At 38.2% G+C, this 17,211-nt stretch overlaps 1 protein-coding gene across 2 annotated transcripts in view; it reads left to right on the top strand.

Moving 5' to 3' along the window:
* Positions 1 to 17,211, top strand: part of LOC120422760 (uncharacterized) — a 175,321-nt gene that overhangs the window by 135,405 nt on the left and 22,705 nt on the right. For both annotated transcript variants that reach the window (XM_052707497.1, XM_052707496.1), the window contains 4 exons: positions 326 to 2,327; positions 2,412 to 2,809; positions 5,625 to 6,060; positions 6,230 to 6,559. In XM_052707497.1, the coding sequence (XP_052563457.1) occupies positions 361 to 2,327; positions 2,412 to 2,809; positions 5,625 to 6,060; positions 6,230 to 6,559 (3,131 nt within the window). In that variant the 5' untranslated portion in view covers positions 326 to 360. The remainder of the gene's footprint in view (positions 1 to 325; positions 2,328 to 2,411; positions 2,810 to 5,624; positions 6,061 to 6,229; positions 6,560 to 17,211) is intronic.

Below are 17,211 nucleotides of genomic sequence, written 5' to 3'. Positions count from 1 at the left end.
CTCCAGTTGAGTCCATCTAAGGGTCTCGATAGAGAACACGAACATCATCATCGTCATCATGTTCCTCCTTTCGGGGGCCAATATTTTATCAACCCCTGTTCCAGACTCTCTTCGGACCGTCGCCTAACCGGACCGACGACGACGACATCCGAGCGAGTGCCAAGTAAGGGCAATAAATGTTTTTACATGATATATTTATCAGAAAGTTCTTTATCACCTTGAAAACTGCTGCCACTGCTTTCGCTTCTCTCCATTAGTTGAGGCATAATTACGGTGCACTTTCCCCCCTCAAATGCAAACCGAAACTTTGATTTACTCATTCCAGGCCCCCAGCGACAAGCTCACTAGGACTGGAGCGCAATGATGCTGCACGAGGAGGTCGAGCTGGACGATACCCACCTTTGCAACAAATGTGGCCGTACCGTGGTGGGGTTGGAGAATTACATCAAGCACAGGAAGGCGAACTGTGTCCAGTCGAAACCGGCAACGGTAATTGCCGGTGGATCTAGTTCGCGGATTGGTTCCGTACATGGTTACGGGTCGTTCGATTTCGGTGAAGGTATTAAGGACACGGATCATCACAAGAAGCTTCCGAACTACAGTTTTAACTATGACTTGGAAGCGCCTCACGCTGATCCGGTGCAGCGACCGGACAGTAAGACCGAGTACAAAAATGAGGTTAATTATGACTACGAATTGGGAGCGGATCTGTTCTTTTCGTCTCTGGAACTGCAAAGTAGCTCGAAAAAGAATCTCAACACATCGGCCTCGAAGATAAGCGTTCCGAGCCGTCCAAAGTCTCGGAAGCCAACAAGCTCGCTGTCCACCACCGATCCCGATCAGGAGCATGAACAGGAAGACGACTGGATCGATCCACACCACGATTCGGACAAGCTCATGAAGGCCGTTAGTGACATCAGTGGTAACAAGCGAGAGGACTCCATCTACACATTCTTCCACCACGAATCGCCGGAACCGTCGGACGAGGAAAGTGATGAAGAGGAAGACTTTGACGCTCCACCGAGGACTCACACCGGTGGTAAGTGGAAACCGGAGAATCGCCCATCGTCGTCCCAGTGGCGTCACTGGCCGGACCAAGAAGGACAGCTGGATAAATCCATTGAGCACGAGGAAGAGGAGGAGTACAAAAGCTTCTCGCCGCCTCCCGGACACACCAAGGGTAAGTGGGTGCCCGGATCGAAGATTACCCGGTTGGAGTACAAAACTCCTACGGTTCCGAGCAAGAGTTTTGACACGACCTATTGGTGTAGTATCTGTAACAGAAAGCTAGCTTCGAGATTTGTGTACGAACGGCATCTCAAGTCGAATCTTCACATCAAGCGAGCTCAGGAAGAGTCCGAGCTAGAACGTGCCGTCAAGCCGACGCAGTATCCAAACGAGCTGTCGAAGCGCGTTGTCAAGCCTTCCGTCTACCTTGGAGATGATTTCCTGACGACCAGTTTGGCCCCGGAACAGACGTCGACACCAACGAAGCTCAAGCGGAAGCGCAAGTGTTACTACACTAAGTGCGAAATCTGCAAGACACGGCTTCCGACTCACCTTCTCGGGAAGCATCTGATCTCACGATACCACTACCGACGAATGCTGAATCATCCGGGACAGTGCTTTGACGTCATCCTGAAGAACGTTCACCGGATCGTGTTGCAATCTCCGTTCCAGTGTCATCCCTGCAAGTTTTACGCGAACAACCAAGAGCAGTTCATGACCCACTGGAACTCACTTGGTCACGAACAGCAGGTCAGCTCCAGTGGCAAGTTTTGGTGCAGCTTCTGCAAGTTCGAGTGCATTGAGAACTTTCAAATGACCAACCACCTGTTAGGGCCAGACCATCAGGAAGTCATTTCCGTTATCAACAGATCCGTCCCGATCATCATCCGTAAAATCACCCCAATAACCTGCTTCTTCTGCGGCGACGAGTTCCGCTACAACGTCCAACTCCAGAAGCACCACGAGTTCTGCAACGAGGGAACCCCCGAAGATACCAACCGGGTCAAGCGGTCCTTTCAAAACGCCTTCTCCTGCGACCTCTGCAAGGCTTCCTTCCACAACAAGATGCTTCTCCTCCAGCACGGTCAAAAGCTGCACCGTCTTACGACCTACTACTGCTCGATCTGCGAACTATCCTTCAATACCCCGGCCGAATCCAAACTACACCGCCAAACCACGGCCCACAAAGTAATGTCCGCGCGCAAACGCAAAACGCTCAACCCATCCGGCAAACGCTGCCACATCTGCAAGCAATACCTCGCCGACATCCTGGAGCTCAAACATCACATCCGGCAGGACCATCCCGAAGTCAAGTACAGGTAACTGCCCAAAATTGAATCAACGCTCTCACTATCTCTCCCCGCAAGCCTAACTTTTTCTTTCCCGTCAAAAAATCCTTCCAGCTGCCCCCAGTGCGGTCAAAGTTTCGTGCTAGCCCAAGAACTTGGCAGACACGTACGTGACAAAAATTGTACATTTTTCAATTCGCCAGCACTGCAGCAGCCGGAGACGGAGCCGCTGCCGTCATCATCAACCGCCGCTGCCGGAAAAGCAGTCCCATCAACAGCCCGGGCGCATCTTCCGGGCGAAAATTCAATTATCCTAAATGATTCAATTAAAGTAAATATGAATGATCATAAAATAGGAAAGGAGTCACATCTGTATTCTTCGGCTCCGGTCACGGGCACGATGATGGTGCGGCGGACGGTCCTGGTCGGCGGCCGGACGGAAACCGTTTCGAGAGCACCGACGTTGGTGGAGGCGGTGGAGGCTGGCAACACTGCTGATGAGTCGTCCGGAGGTACGTATCTCCGAATGTTGGACGGTTTCTGGAGATAAATTTTTCGCTTACCAGAGCAGATGGTGCCTTCGCGTACCGGTCTTTGATGGTACGAGGGAGGGGTTGTTGTAAGGAGGAAGGTACGGAAAGTTTATGAAAATTTATAACTTTTACACGAACATTTTCGGAGGATATTTTTTATGTCCGTTGTCGTTCGGAGTTGTTTGCTAATCCAGAGACGAGAGACAAACATTCTCCGGAAGCTAATCCGGTAGATTTGTGTGAGTGGGACGTAGGAAAGGGATTAATCTCCAGCAACTATTCTTGCTACTCTTATTTAGTTATTTATTTTCGTGATGAGAGAATATTTTGTTTTGTACATAAAACATTTCGACTTTCACAAAAATAGTTAGGTTCCATTCAGTTGTGAATGTGTAAATTTCAATAAACATGAACAATTATTTTGAATAATAAACGAATGTAATAGATTTTTAGAAAGAGCTTTTATGTGAGAAAAAATTGTGGGTAAACTTTGATAAACTGGCAACACTGGCTTGAGATATCCACACGTGAACCCTACAGGATAAAAAAAAAGCTACATAATAAAATATTAGGTCCATATTGTTTTTTATTTTTATTTTTTTCTTCGATCAAATAATTCTGTACAATTTCTCTTTTTGGCAAATTTATATTTAATATTTCATTTCTAGAGTTTTTTTTAAAGATCCTATAGACATATAAAACAAAATATTTTTTAGGACCTTGTGAAAAAAAATCTAGATTTGTATGAAACATTGACCATTTATACCGTTTGTATTGGGTTAGTAAATTTTCACAATTTCATGATACGTATGGAATTCGTAAATTTGGTACTTTCCGTAAAATCAAGTGAATATTTAATATTTTTCTCAATCCGATACACACTCGTCACATTTTTCAAATAATTTATCCGTGAATTTCAAGTAAGGCCAATTTTTATGAATGGTTATGGCTAGAGCTAGTGATTTTTCACGAAAATACTTAAAATTCCGTGGTATGTCATTTTGTTTACATTTACATTTCACGGAAATTTCACTGCAATCCAAAATCTGCTCAAAATAAACTAAAAAATGTGTAATTTTAGAAAAAAATGAACAGAAAAGTAATGAGATACAAAATATAAAACCCTGACAAAAAATATTATAAAATTTATTAATTTTTTATTATTTTACAAATCTTCAAAGTTCTCTAAAATTTCACCAAATTTTATGAGCTCAATTTTGTGAAATTTTAGAGAACTTTGTCATCGAATTTTCCTATCCTCATTTATTGAGGTTTTATAAATTTAAATATCAGAAAGATATCCAAAACGAAGCACATCCTTAACCACATATGCACCAAAAGTATAATCGTTAAATTACGTAAGTGAAATAAAATTTTGTTTGCTTCCATGGTTTTCAGTGATTATTTTTGTATTTTAAATCAAACAAGGTGCTTTCCGGGTTTTCCAGATTTAGTTTTTTTAGAAAACTAAGTTTTTTTTATCAAAAAAGATAAGTTTTTCTAAATATGAGCAATTTTCTACAAAATCGGCCGTTTTTGAGCATTTTTATGTTTTCTATTTTTTTGATTTGGCTGCAACTTTGTGGAGGCATTTCCTATGACCAAACAAGCAATTTTGCGTCATTGGTTCCCCCATATAAGCCTCCATACAATTTTGGCAGCTGTCCATACAAAAATGGTACGTAAATATTCGAAAATCTTTAACTTTTGAAGAAATTCTCTGATCAATTTGGTGTTGTCGGCAAAATTGTAGGTATTGATGAGGACTGCTCAGAAAAAAATAGGTAAACGAAAAAAAAAAATCTTGCCGATTCTTTAATTATATTTTTTTCACAAAAAATCAATTTCCCAAAATATGTATTTTTTGATTTTCGAGATTTTTTATATGTTTCAAAAAACCAAAACCCGCAACTTTTGAGCCATAGAGAAGAATGGTCAAAAAATTTGCCGCCGAGTTATACATTTTTGATTATAATAGTGATTTTTGGAAAAATCGAAATTACATTCATAATTTTTTTAACCTGATTTTGTTATAAAATTTGAATTTACAATCAAAAAGTACTTTGCAGATTTTTTTATAAAGTTCCTCGTTTTCAAGATATGGCCACCAAAAGTTTGATATCAGTGAAATATTTGAAGTTTTTCGATTTTTAAAAATTGTGACCATGAGTGACTATTTCTGAAAATATTTGTTTTGAAAAGTTCAGAAAATTTGCGATTAATCATTTGTTTACTGCATTTCATAAAACATTGTAATAAAAAATGTCTTAAAAAAGTGAGAGCTAAATTTGGCATGCAACATTGTATTATTTTTTTTAACAACTGGTTCCAAAGTGCTTGTGGAAAAAGTTTTGAGGTGTGTTTAAATAAAAAAAAACAATGTTTATAAATGTTGAGTGCAAAAAGTACGTACTAATAAATGATCATCTACAATTTTAAAAGTTTCTCATGGTCCTAAAATCTCCGTGAAATTTGGTATTTTAATTAAGGTCACCGTGAAAATTGAAATTTTTGCGTGAAAAATTACCAAAGAAGCCATTTAGCATCATTGGGTTTTCCATACAAGTCTCCATAGGAATTTTGTGACATTGGCAAATTTGGAGGAAATGATTAGAACTATTAGAGAGTGTAATATGCCTTTCAATAGAGTTATCCGTATTAAGTTCTGGAGAACCATCGCTAAACAATTTTGTGCAGATATTTGTTAACTAAATGTTTTTATAACTACATATTTTGCTGTACCAAGATAACCTATATTTTTTATTCTCACCACCCACACACACACACATTCCAGCTCTGTCAACCATGCCGGCAATGACCATGATGGACCATTACACCAACCTTCTGCCGACCATCCCATCTGAACCATCAGAACCAACAACAACTTTGGTGCTATCAACCACAGTCGCAACGGTAGCAGAGAAGCCAGAATCGACACCCGAAATTGAGACCCATCACTTGGCTGGCAACACTGTCACCACCACCACCACCACCATCACAACCTTCGACCCAGCATCGTCCTCGACCATGATAACCTCGGCATCAAATTCCACTTGTGATGATAATATTGTCACCACCAGTGTTGGGGCCGTGTCCACGTCAGCAGAAATCTTTTTCGCCATGGCTAATAATGCGTCCGAAAATAATACTGTTTACGTTGATGAAATTGTTGGCACCATCACGGACGACGGCTCCGACATTTCCTGGCAGTGTAAAATATGCCCATTCAGGTATTTTTCCTTTTTTTCCACTCAGCTTTCCCAGCTCTCCCCTCCCCTGTCCCACTGCATGTGTTTACCAATTTCCCGCTGACCTCGGCTAATTTTGCGGAAAATTTTCATTTTCTCTCTTTTCCTTCATTAATTTTTCGGTTCCATTTACGGCACTTCCATTTCGCAGGACCTCATCACAGGCGGAATTTTTGTACCATGGTATTCTGCACTCGTCAAAGGTCGACACGGCCAGTACGGTCAAGATTCCCTGCTCCCTCTGTCGGAAACCCTTTCGAAGGGCCTCCCTCAGGGCGCACCTGCGCCAGCACACCAACGAGCGGATCTTCCCCTGTGAGCTGTGTCCAATGAGCTTTACGCGGAAGGCGAATCTCAAGAACCACGTGGACAACATTCACGCCGCTGTGAGGTTGGAGTCGGAGATGACCATCGACGATGTGCCGGTGATTGAGCGGAAGTTTTTCGTCTGTGAAACGTGCGGCAAGGCGTTCGGTAACAGGTGAGTGTTTTCTTTTTTTTTTGCATTTCATTGAATTGAGGAATTTATGTTGGATTTTTTAGTATTTATCTGTTACACTCAGAAATGTTTTTCATGCGCTCTGAAACCAGACTCACCGGAAAATTTTTATCTGTCAAAAAAGCTATTGCCGATATTTGTATTTGCATCCCTACTATTTTGTCTTTCTATTTTTAAATCAAAAACAAAAAATAAAATAATAAAATTATATAATAAAACTAGAGCAATTCATTTGAAACTGTTGTAAATATATGTAATTATTGCACTTATTTTTTCTGTTTTCCATTCATTGAGGAAAACTCAAAATGAAAAGGAAAATTTAAACCACAAAAACCTTTCATTTGATATTTGAAAAACATTATAGCCGTACCCCTCTACTGAGCAGTTCTGCACGAAATCGACCTTTTTTAATTTTAATTTTTATATTTTTTAATTTGGCTAAAACGTTTTTGGTGCCTTTGGTTTCGGTATGCCCAAAGAAGCCATTTCACAACATTAGTTTGTCCATATCATTTTCCATACAAATTTGGCAGCTGTCCATACAAAATAAATCATATTCTGTAATCTGTATTTTTTGAAGGAATCTTTTGATCGATTTGGTGTCTTCGGCAAAGTTGTAGGTATGGATAAGGACTACACTGAAAATAAAATGACTCAGGTTTTTTTTTTTTTTTTTGGATTTTAATTTCACTTTTTGTTGGGTAATTCTCTACCAACTCATACGAAATCGGGAAAAGTTGCCCCGACCCATCTTCGATTTGCGTGAAACTTTGTCCTAAGGGTAACATTTGTCCCTGATTACGAATCCGAGGTTCGTTTTTTTTAATATCTCGTGACGGAGGGGCGGTACGACCCCTTCCATTTTTGAACATGCGAAAAAAGAGGTGTTTTTCAATAATTTGCAGCCTAAAACGGTGATGAGATAGAAATGTGTTGTCAAAAGGACTTTTATGTAAAATTGTACGCCCGATTTGATGACGTACCCAGAGTTCCAAAACAACGTATTTTTCATCGAAAAAAAAACTATTTTTTTAAACTCTGCCTATTTCCGCTACTGTAATTTTTTTTTGGAATATGTCATTTTATGGGAAATTTAATGTACTTTTCGAATCTACATTGACCCAGATGGGTCATTTTTTCTTTTAGAACAAAATTTTGCATTTTAAAATTTCGTGTTTTTTTTTAACTTTGCAGGGTTATTTTTTAGAGTGTAACAATGTTCTACAAAGTTGTAGAGCAGACAATTACAAAAATTTTGATATAAAGACATAAAGGGTTTGCTTATAAACATCACGAGTTATTGCGATTTTACGAAAAAAAAAGTTTTGAAAATGTTGGTCTTCATTGTTCATTAGGGTGGTCCAAATCTGGACTTTTTTGGGGCTACCCCCTGAAATCAAAGATTGACCCATCACTAGGCTAAATTCCAAATTTGAGCTCATTCTGACCACGGGAACCCCTCCCTCCAATCGCTTAAAGTTTGTATGGGAAAAATCGTTAAAATGTATGGAGAAAAGCAACTGTTTTACTTTTTTACCTGTGGAAGGCGCCATAGTTATCCGATGCTTACCATTTCTCAAATGTAGAACCTTCATTATATTTAGAACAACTTTCCCGAAGACACCATATTTTTAGGATTTTTCCCGCGAAGTTATTAGCGCCCAAATCTGACCATTTTTGCGCGGCCAGCTGTAAGGGGCTACCTAACAACGATGTTTAATTCCAATTCGTACACGCACGTGCTCTCTCTCAGGTTCAAACTCTCTCACGAGTTTGCTTGTCTGCCTGGCTGCCTGCCTGCCTGGCTACCTGCCTGCCTGCTTACCAACAAGCGCGCGCTGTTTCTCTGCTTGGACTTTTGTCGTCGTCGTCGTTTTCGTTTGCTATCCGCTGCGCTGCGTTCTTGGCATGTTTATTATAATTTTCAAGATATATTTCGATATTTATTTCGAGATATAAAATTAAATGTAATATGTGATTAACAATAGATATCATATTATCAGAGCGTGTGTAAGAGAATACAAATTTCGATAAATTTGTTCCTCCATGAATTGTCATCTGTTATGTTATGTAATTGAAATTTATTTCTAGTTTTGGTATCATATCAAACTCAAGACTGGGATTTTAACTCTTCTAGAAAAAATATAAGACTTTTTTTTAACTTAGTCAAGTATAGATTTCAGGAAGAACAATACACTTAGACAATTCATCGATTTTGGGAACTGTTTTTTTCACTTTTGTATACTATCAAACAAGCTTAAAAAGAAAACATTTGAAGTTTTTTTCGTAGCCCTATGATCACGATTATTTTTCATTCCATACAAAATATTTTAATCTGCCGAAAATATAAAAAACTTCCTTACAACAAATTGCGGTATATTTTGCCTTTGACGATTATTAGAAGTTTACGATTCCGAAACATCCAAAAAGTGCAACGATGTCTAAAAGAAAAGGCTCAAAAATAGAGATTGTTGAGCTAGCAAGTTTGAAGTCTGTAATCAAATCGGCTTCGAATGGACAAGCAGTTGGTCGGATGATATATAGAATTAAAAAAAAAAAAACAAAATTTGTATTACCTGAAGATTTTTTAAAATAATTGAATCATTCTCTCTAATGAGCCGTATATGCTCATTAGAGAGAATGATTCAATTATTTTAAAAAAATTTAACAACTGCTTGTAATGCTTGGAAAAACGAACAAATCCTGTTCATTTGCTTCAATTTTTTAAACGAGGCTAAGCCAAGGCCTAAGTCTTTTATTCAAATTATTTTTTTTAGTGCACTTTTTTTCAATTTTGACATAATCTAAGAATTTATATGCTAAATATATCTCAAAACAAACCTGCTATTTTAGTTGAAAATTATAATAAATATGCCAGGAATGCAGCGCAGCAGATAGCAAACGAAAACGACGACGACGACAAAAGTCCAAGAAGAGAAACAGCGCGCGCTTGTTGGTAAGCAGGCAGGCAGGTAGCCAGGCAGGCAGGCAGCCAGGCAGACAAGCAAACTCGTGAGAGAGTTTGAACCTGAGAGAGAGCACGTGCGTGTACGAATTGGAATTAAACATCGTTGTTAGGTAGCCCCTTACAGCTGGCCGCGCAAAAATGGTCAGATTTGGGCGCTAATAACTTCGCGGGAAAAAATCCTAAAAATATGGTGTCTTCGGGAAAGTTGTTCTAAATTTAATGAAGGTTCTACATCTTAGAAACGGTAAGAATCGGATGATTATGGCGCCTTCCACAGGTAAAAAAGTAGAACAGTTGCTTTTCTCCATACATTTTGACGATTTTCCCATACAAACTTTAAGCGATTGGAGGGAGGGGTTCCCGTGGTCAGAATGAGCTCAAATTTGGAATTTAGCCTAGTGATGGGTCAATCCTTGATTTCAGGGGGTAGCCTAAAAAAAGTCCAGATTTGGACCACCCTATTGTTCATGGCCGCTCATGGTCACCCGCGACAGACACGGACGACGAAACAAAGAGAAACGCAAAATGTAACTTTTTCAAAAAAAAAAATTCGTAATATTGCGATAACTCGTGATGTTTATAAGCAAACCCCTTATGTATATATATCAAATTTTTTGTAATTGTCTACTCTACAACTTTGCAGAACATTGTTACACTCTAAAAAATAACCCTGCAAAGTTAAAAAAACACGAAATTTTAAAATGAAAATTTTTGTTCTAAATGAAAAAGGACCCTTCTGGGTCAATGTAGATTCGAAAAGTACATTAAATTTCCCATAAAATGGCATATTCCAAAAAAATTTACAGTTGAGTAACGGAAAATGGGAGAATTTTTAAAACTTTTTTAGTGTTTTTCTCGATGAAAAATACGTTTGTTTCGGAATTCTGAGTACACCATCAAATCGGGCGTCTAATTTTACATAAAAGTCCCTTTGACACCAAATTTCTATCTCATCACCGTTTCAGGCTGCAAATTACTGAAAACACCTCTTTTTCGCACGTTCAAAAATGGAAGGGGTCGTACCGCCCCTCCGTCACGAGATATAAAAAAACGGACCTCAGATTCGTGATCAGCGACAAAAGTTACCCCTTAGAACAAAGTTTCACGCCAATCGAAGAGGGGTCGGGGCAACTGCTGTGTGAGTTGGCGGAGAATTACCCTGTTACTAAAACTTGATTTGCAAAAAAACACTATTTTTATTTTTTTTTATTCTGATATCTTTAAGCAGACATCAAATGCCCACTTTTCGGAAATTTTCAGAATGGGCACACAATTTTTGACCGAGTTATGCTTTTTTTCAATCAATTCCGATTTTTTTCAAAAAATCTAAAATAAAAAAAAATAATGACTGCGATTATTTTCAAAAAAGTTACCATAAAAATGGCTATAACTTGAAAACGATGCACTTTATCAAAATTCACTCAGGTACTTTTTGATTGCAAATTCGATTTTACATCGAAAAATGAGGTTGACAATTTTTTGGGACCAGTATATCGATTTTTTGAAAATATCAGTGTTGATTCAAAAAATCATAACTTCGTCAATGATTTTTTGGCTGTTTTGGAAATTTCTGAAAAGTGGGCATTTGATGTCCCTCAAAACAAGTCAGAAAATGAAAAAAATAGTGTTTTATGTATTTATGTAGCGTAGGATCGATTTTGACGAGGCTATTGTTTAACACTTTGAATTTTGTGAAAAAGTAACCTAAAACTTTAAAATTAGAAAAAAACAGTTCAAATTTTCATAATTCTTTTTCGCCCATTTTCTCTTGTTGTTCTGTTGCTGATTGAACAAAGCTTTATTTATTGGTACAGTACCGCTACCTTTAAATTTTCGTTAGAATATTAATAATTTAATGAAACAAATCGTTTTCCTGTGATATTAAATATATCATCGAACTTTGTTTGTACAGAAATGTACAATTTGAATAGAAATGCAAAACTTTACGTTTGAAAATGATATTTGAGAGATGAGATGACAAAATTTCTAATAGTATACAATTTGTCGTTCTAGTTTTTTTCCCAGAATATTACTATGTTTAGCATAAATTTTTACCTCTGGTTTTTGGAAATGTTTGGAAAAGGGAAACAAAAACTTTAAATAAAATGTGCATTTTCCATCTCATATGTTTGCAGGTTAGGAATTCTATTCTACTTTATTCAATTTTTAAACAACTTACTTACTTTCAACTGATCTATTATTTACTCAATTTTAGCATTTTAGAAGTTGTAATAATGCTGATATTTTAACATTATAGAGATTACATGATTTCTCATGTACCAAAAAGTATCATAACAAATAAAGTTAATTTACATGCAAATTGCATGGAAATTTACATTAAATCATATGTAAAATTCTAAACTTAAATGTGATTCGTCCTAGTTCATTAAATTAGGGTGTAATAGCAAACAAGTTTTTCCAACATCCCGCTTTTCGGATTTTGATATTTAAAATAAAACATGTTTCACTTTATATAAATACCGGATTCATATGCAGTGCTTCAGTGATTGTTCACGATCCATTCAAAAAATATTTGTTTTATATGGAAATTGTCCACAAGGGCGAGGGGGGGGGTAGGGAGGGGGGTTCTGAAATCTCAAAAAAGTGTCCACGTGGTTTATGGATGGTCCCTATAGAGTATGGTGCTAACTTGCTCCTAAAAGAAATACGAAAGGTAAGAAAATTTAAATTCCTCAGAATATTTAACGCGAAGATATGGCCTATTAGGATACAAATGGTTGAACATCACAAGAAGAGTGAATCAAAACACTATAAGTGCAGAAAAAATCACCCCAATTTGTCCTCAATCGCTGCATCAACCGCTAATTCCACTAATCTCGTCTAATATTGATGATAATATCGTTAAGACTTGGTCGGTATTAGACACTTCCGAACAGCACCCATCGTTCCACCTCGGCCGTTACGTTCTAGACATACACCCCCATAAATATATGTATTGATCCCACTTGGGCACACACACACACGGTCACACTAATGTGACCTCCACCCTCGCGTCCTGATTGCTTTCCGCAGAGCAAGCAGAGAACGAAAAAAAAAATCCAACGATAAAGAGCAGTCCATGAGCAAAAACTAATGCAGGTCGTAGCGAAACCATCACTTTTGTGTAAATCTATCAAGTCAAGTAGCTATTTTCACAAATTACGTTAGATTTTCTGTAATTAACTTTGCATTTTATCGGTTTGCTTCGCTGAGCTCTGACGATGGTTGTGCCGTTTCTTTTCCTCCGGCCACTATAGCCAACGATTCCGGATGAGAGTGTGTGCTTATATTGGACATAGAACTCGCAGACCTCACCTGGATTCAACTGGATTGGCAGGGAGTTGCACGGTGAATTTTCTTTAAAAAATCATTGAATAATCATATGTATCAAGGGCTAAGATTTTTCAATAATATTACATTTTATATTTATATTTTCGCTTTGGGAACAAATATTTCATCAAAAATTCAAACTGGAGGTTAGTAAAACACACCGTAACCAGCTAATGCTTAAGCTTATTCCGGTGAATCAATAGGACATACGAAAGAAAAAAAACCCTACACAAGAGACGACCAGAAACCACTTACAATGAATCTTGTTACGTCGATAAATTTATTGAAATCGACACAAACACACGGCCCAAGGGGTCTCCCACCTGTTCGCTGGAACACTTTGAAATCACCTGACCTCTCACTTGATGGCACCTTCTCTGATACAAAATGTGTGAGACGATGAGATGCCAAGTCATGGATTACGAACAAAACACCGCCACTGGAAATTACGGCAATGATGGTGCTGGGGATGGTGGTATATTGTTGTTTTAGTCGAAACCCAAGACATGAGGATCCGCGCTCCCGGGATGCCAAACGCCCCAATGGACGGCGCCCAGGTACACATTCTGGATCAACGATGTTTGTGCAGGGAATTTGAGGTTTCTGTTTGCCTGACCGACGGATTCCAGCCACCCTTCTGCTGGAACTGGAACACACCGAGTAATAGTAATTTGCCTGTATTATGTTTATCCAGGTTTGCACGACGACGTGGTCCACGTGGTTTTCGGAGGGATCAGTCTTGTCGTATTGACAATTTTTGCTCCGGGATCCATCCCCGCTGGTCATGGTGGTACACAATGGTCCATGCTCTCCATCCTGGCCGCCCATCGATGGGCGGGGGAGAGGCTTATCTAAACAGCCGTAAAGTATGGTGTAAGGATATAAAAATATTTAATTATTTACATCGACCGGGGCTTGGTTTGGAGCAGCTTTTGTGCCAACATCGACGACGACGGTGGCGTATAATTTGCGAGAGAAGCCACAGAGAGCAGTGTTGTTGGATTTCCGTTCCGGTGGACTGTCGTAAAGTTGACCGTTTTATCGATATTGCTGTGCTATTCGTCCAACCCTTGCTCGTCCCCTCCCGTCTGCTATAATTAGCCTGGAGGTGGCACATTTGTCAAAGCTTTGTTGGAAAGTTAGCTCAAAAGTACACAGAGAACTTTTGATTAAAACTCAGATTCATGTTTCAACAGTAAACTTGAGTAACCTTAGAGGAGAGTGGAGAGCCTTGATCCCCTTTTTGTGTCCTGCATAGCTTTCTCAATTTATCACAAAACTATGAACTTTTTGCATGAGCTAAAAGTTTAAACATTCTGATATGATAACGCCCATCAAAACAGGCCAAAAGATGATTTTCCAATCACTCCTGAAAGTTTCATGAATATATTTCATGGTTAAAGTGAGTAACAGACGATTTAAGCTTGAGTTTTTTCAGAGTCACTGAAGGAGGTTTTAGACTATGACAAACAAACATAATCGCACATTTACGTGTTTGACCGTTTGCCAAACTCGCAAACAAAATAAAACGTATGCATTAAGGCAAACTGTCAAAAAGTGCGTGTTTGTTTGTCATATTCTAGTATCTACTTGAGTTGTTTAACGGGTGTCATGATATCTCGAGATCGGATTGACCAAATAGACTGAAATTAGAAGTGAAGACTCTCAAGATGTATCTTTTGTGCATGGTGAAACCCGATTTTGAAATTCAGTTTTTGAGAAAATACAAAAATCAAAAGCTTATAAATATTCTTTATATGGAAAACGTGAACAGATTTTCTTCCTTTTTTTTAAATAATAAACTACTTGAAAATCGTCTCAAAAGTCAGCTTCGTCATGCACACGGTTACCGATTTGAAAATGTTGAGCAAACTCACTTTTGAAACTGTTTATTTCAATTATAGCTTTATCTCGGAAATGATATAACCAATTTTTTTGTTATTTATTTAAATTATAGGTTTGAATGCATATTTTATTGTTCTATAAACATATATTAAAAACAACATTTTTGGCGTTTTATATGTAAGTAACCAAAAAATTCAAAAAAAGTTTAAATGATAGGACGATTAATTAAACATCAAGCTTGTACGGGTTAAACAGTTGAGCAGTTTATCAAACGGTTCAAGAACTTAAAAAGCAATATAAACCGTTTTCAACACAGATAAACCCAAAGAAAATAAATAGATCTCTTGGAGGATTTTTGCAACTCTATCAAGAAACATTAACCATTTTTTATTGAGTCAATTTCACACAACTTTCTAGAACAAAGTTCTAGCTTCTTTGCCCATGTCGGCATGTCGAATGACAGATATTGTAGTTACAAATGAGACATTTTTTGCTGATTTTTTTCGTTATTTGAATGTCCAAAAAAATTACTGGAAAAAGAGTAAATATGGAAAAATCGAGAATAAAAATCTGCTCATAATTTTCATGTCAATTAAATAAGTTTTTATTATTCGTACTTAAATATTTTATGGTAACTAAATGGACTTTTTATGTATATAATAGCTATAATTATGGTTTAACCGCCAGATCTTAATTTGAAATGATTTTATTTTTATTTCAAATGCAATTTAAAAACTACTATCTTTCTAAAAGTCAGAACTTGCTTCAACACCTAGTGTTAGGTCGGCATAAAAATTAAAACTCGATGGGGGTAGTTTGACAAAATTGAATTTGTGTGTGAAAAGTACATTGAGCGTAACCTTTTGTACTGAATAGTCCTGATTTACAACTAGAATCTGTAAATCGACAGCCCCAGATTTGAATGGACACTTGTTTGAACCAATGGTGCAAAATTGCTTACTTATTGGAAATAAGGAGTGGATGGGCAAATCATTATTCACAAATACTAAAAAATAAATCCCAATTGTTTTAGAGAAATTGCGATTTTCTTTCTTTTAAGTTCAAAAGTATCCCATAGATTCTTCTTTTAAAAATTAGAGGTAACGAAACATCTCTACACGGTGTACCATAACTTCTCCAAAGGTGTCACCGCCAGATCTTAACTATATCATTTTCCTAAATTACAGTATGAATATGTAATTACTTCCAACTGGCATGCATCGAGCTCGAGCTCTTTTTGTTGTTGCTCCAAGTCGGGAGGGGGTGGAAATCCTACACATGTGCGGAGAGAGGAGAGGGTGGCACTGCATATGCTGCCAAAATTTATTCGATAAATTTTTCCTACCATCAGCGCCCACCATACAAAACACATACACATTCTCCCCCGGCAACGGGCATTCGGAGGGTGTGTGTGTGTCCTCATTGATGTCCTCGGGTGTAGCGGTACAGAGGGGTAGAGGCGCAGTAAATCTTAAAACCTACATCCTTTCAGGGACGAACCACCGCGCCGTCCTGTGTAACCTCCACCTCCTCTCGCATAGCTCAACATAATTTGGCCGGAGAGGAGTTGAGTTTTTAGTTGAGTTTGGAGCAGCAGAGACTTGTAATATATGCACACTTCCAGTGTATATCACCTCGAACTGTCATATTAATATCATATATTTCGAAAGGGGTAGCGTGTAATGCTGTCCACCCCCGTTTCCACCACCACAGAAGTTGGCCTTTTTTGAAGGATGCTGCCCCGTGGCACAATGAAGGAAGGAAGGGGTTGTTCGGGGGTTGCTGACTGCCTTTGGTATGGCTATAACAAGCGCACCAATTAAGAGAAGAATGAACTTGAAACATACACACAAATACAAGCGAGCGGGGAGAGAGCGATGGGGTCTCCTGAGGACACATGCAAACACACACACACACGTGTATCCCCCGAAACAGACACGTGGACCATGAGACAAAGAGAAAGATGGCGTCATATCTCGCGCCAAGTTTTGAACGTTTAGAGACTGAGGGTGACACGGGACACGTCGTGTGTACTTCAAATTTATCTACTTGGTGCCAGACTTCTAAAATGATATTAGTTTATACAGTAACCAGTGACTTGGACGGTTTAGGATGACACCGTTTGTTGTGGAATCACGTGGTGCTCGAGTTCGGCAGTTGAACGTGTTGTCGTTCGTGGTTATATTTTCCTACCCTTAAAAATATATCCAATCTATTCGAAAAACGTCTGCAAACAATATTATTAAAATATCTTGTTTCTTGTTTCTTGTTTCTTGTTTCTTGTTTCTTGTTTCTTGTTTCTTGTTTCTTGTTTTTTGTTTCTTGTTTCTTGTTTCTTGTTTCTTGTTTCTTGTTTCTTGTTTCTTGTTTCTTGTTTCTTGTTTCTTGTTTCTTGTTTCTTGTTTCTTGTTTCTTGTTTCTTGTTTCTTGTTTCTTGTTTCTTGTTTCTTGTTTCTTGTTTCTTGTTTCTTGTTTCTTGTTTCTTGTTTCT

Source organism: Culex pipiens, chromosome 2 (assembly GCF_016801865.2).
Source record: "Culex pipiens pallens isolate TS chromosome 2, TS_CPP_V2, whole genome shotgun sequence".
Taxonomy (NCBI): Eukaryota; Metazoa; Arthropoda; class Insecta; order Diptera; family Culicidae; genus Culex; species Culex pipiens.
This window is presented reverse-complemented; position numbering and strand designations above follow the sequence as displayed.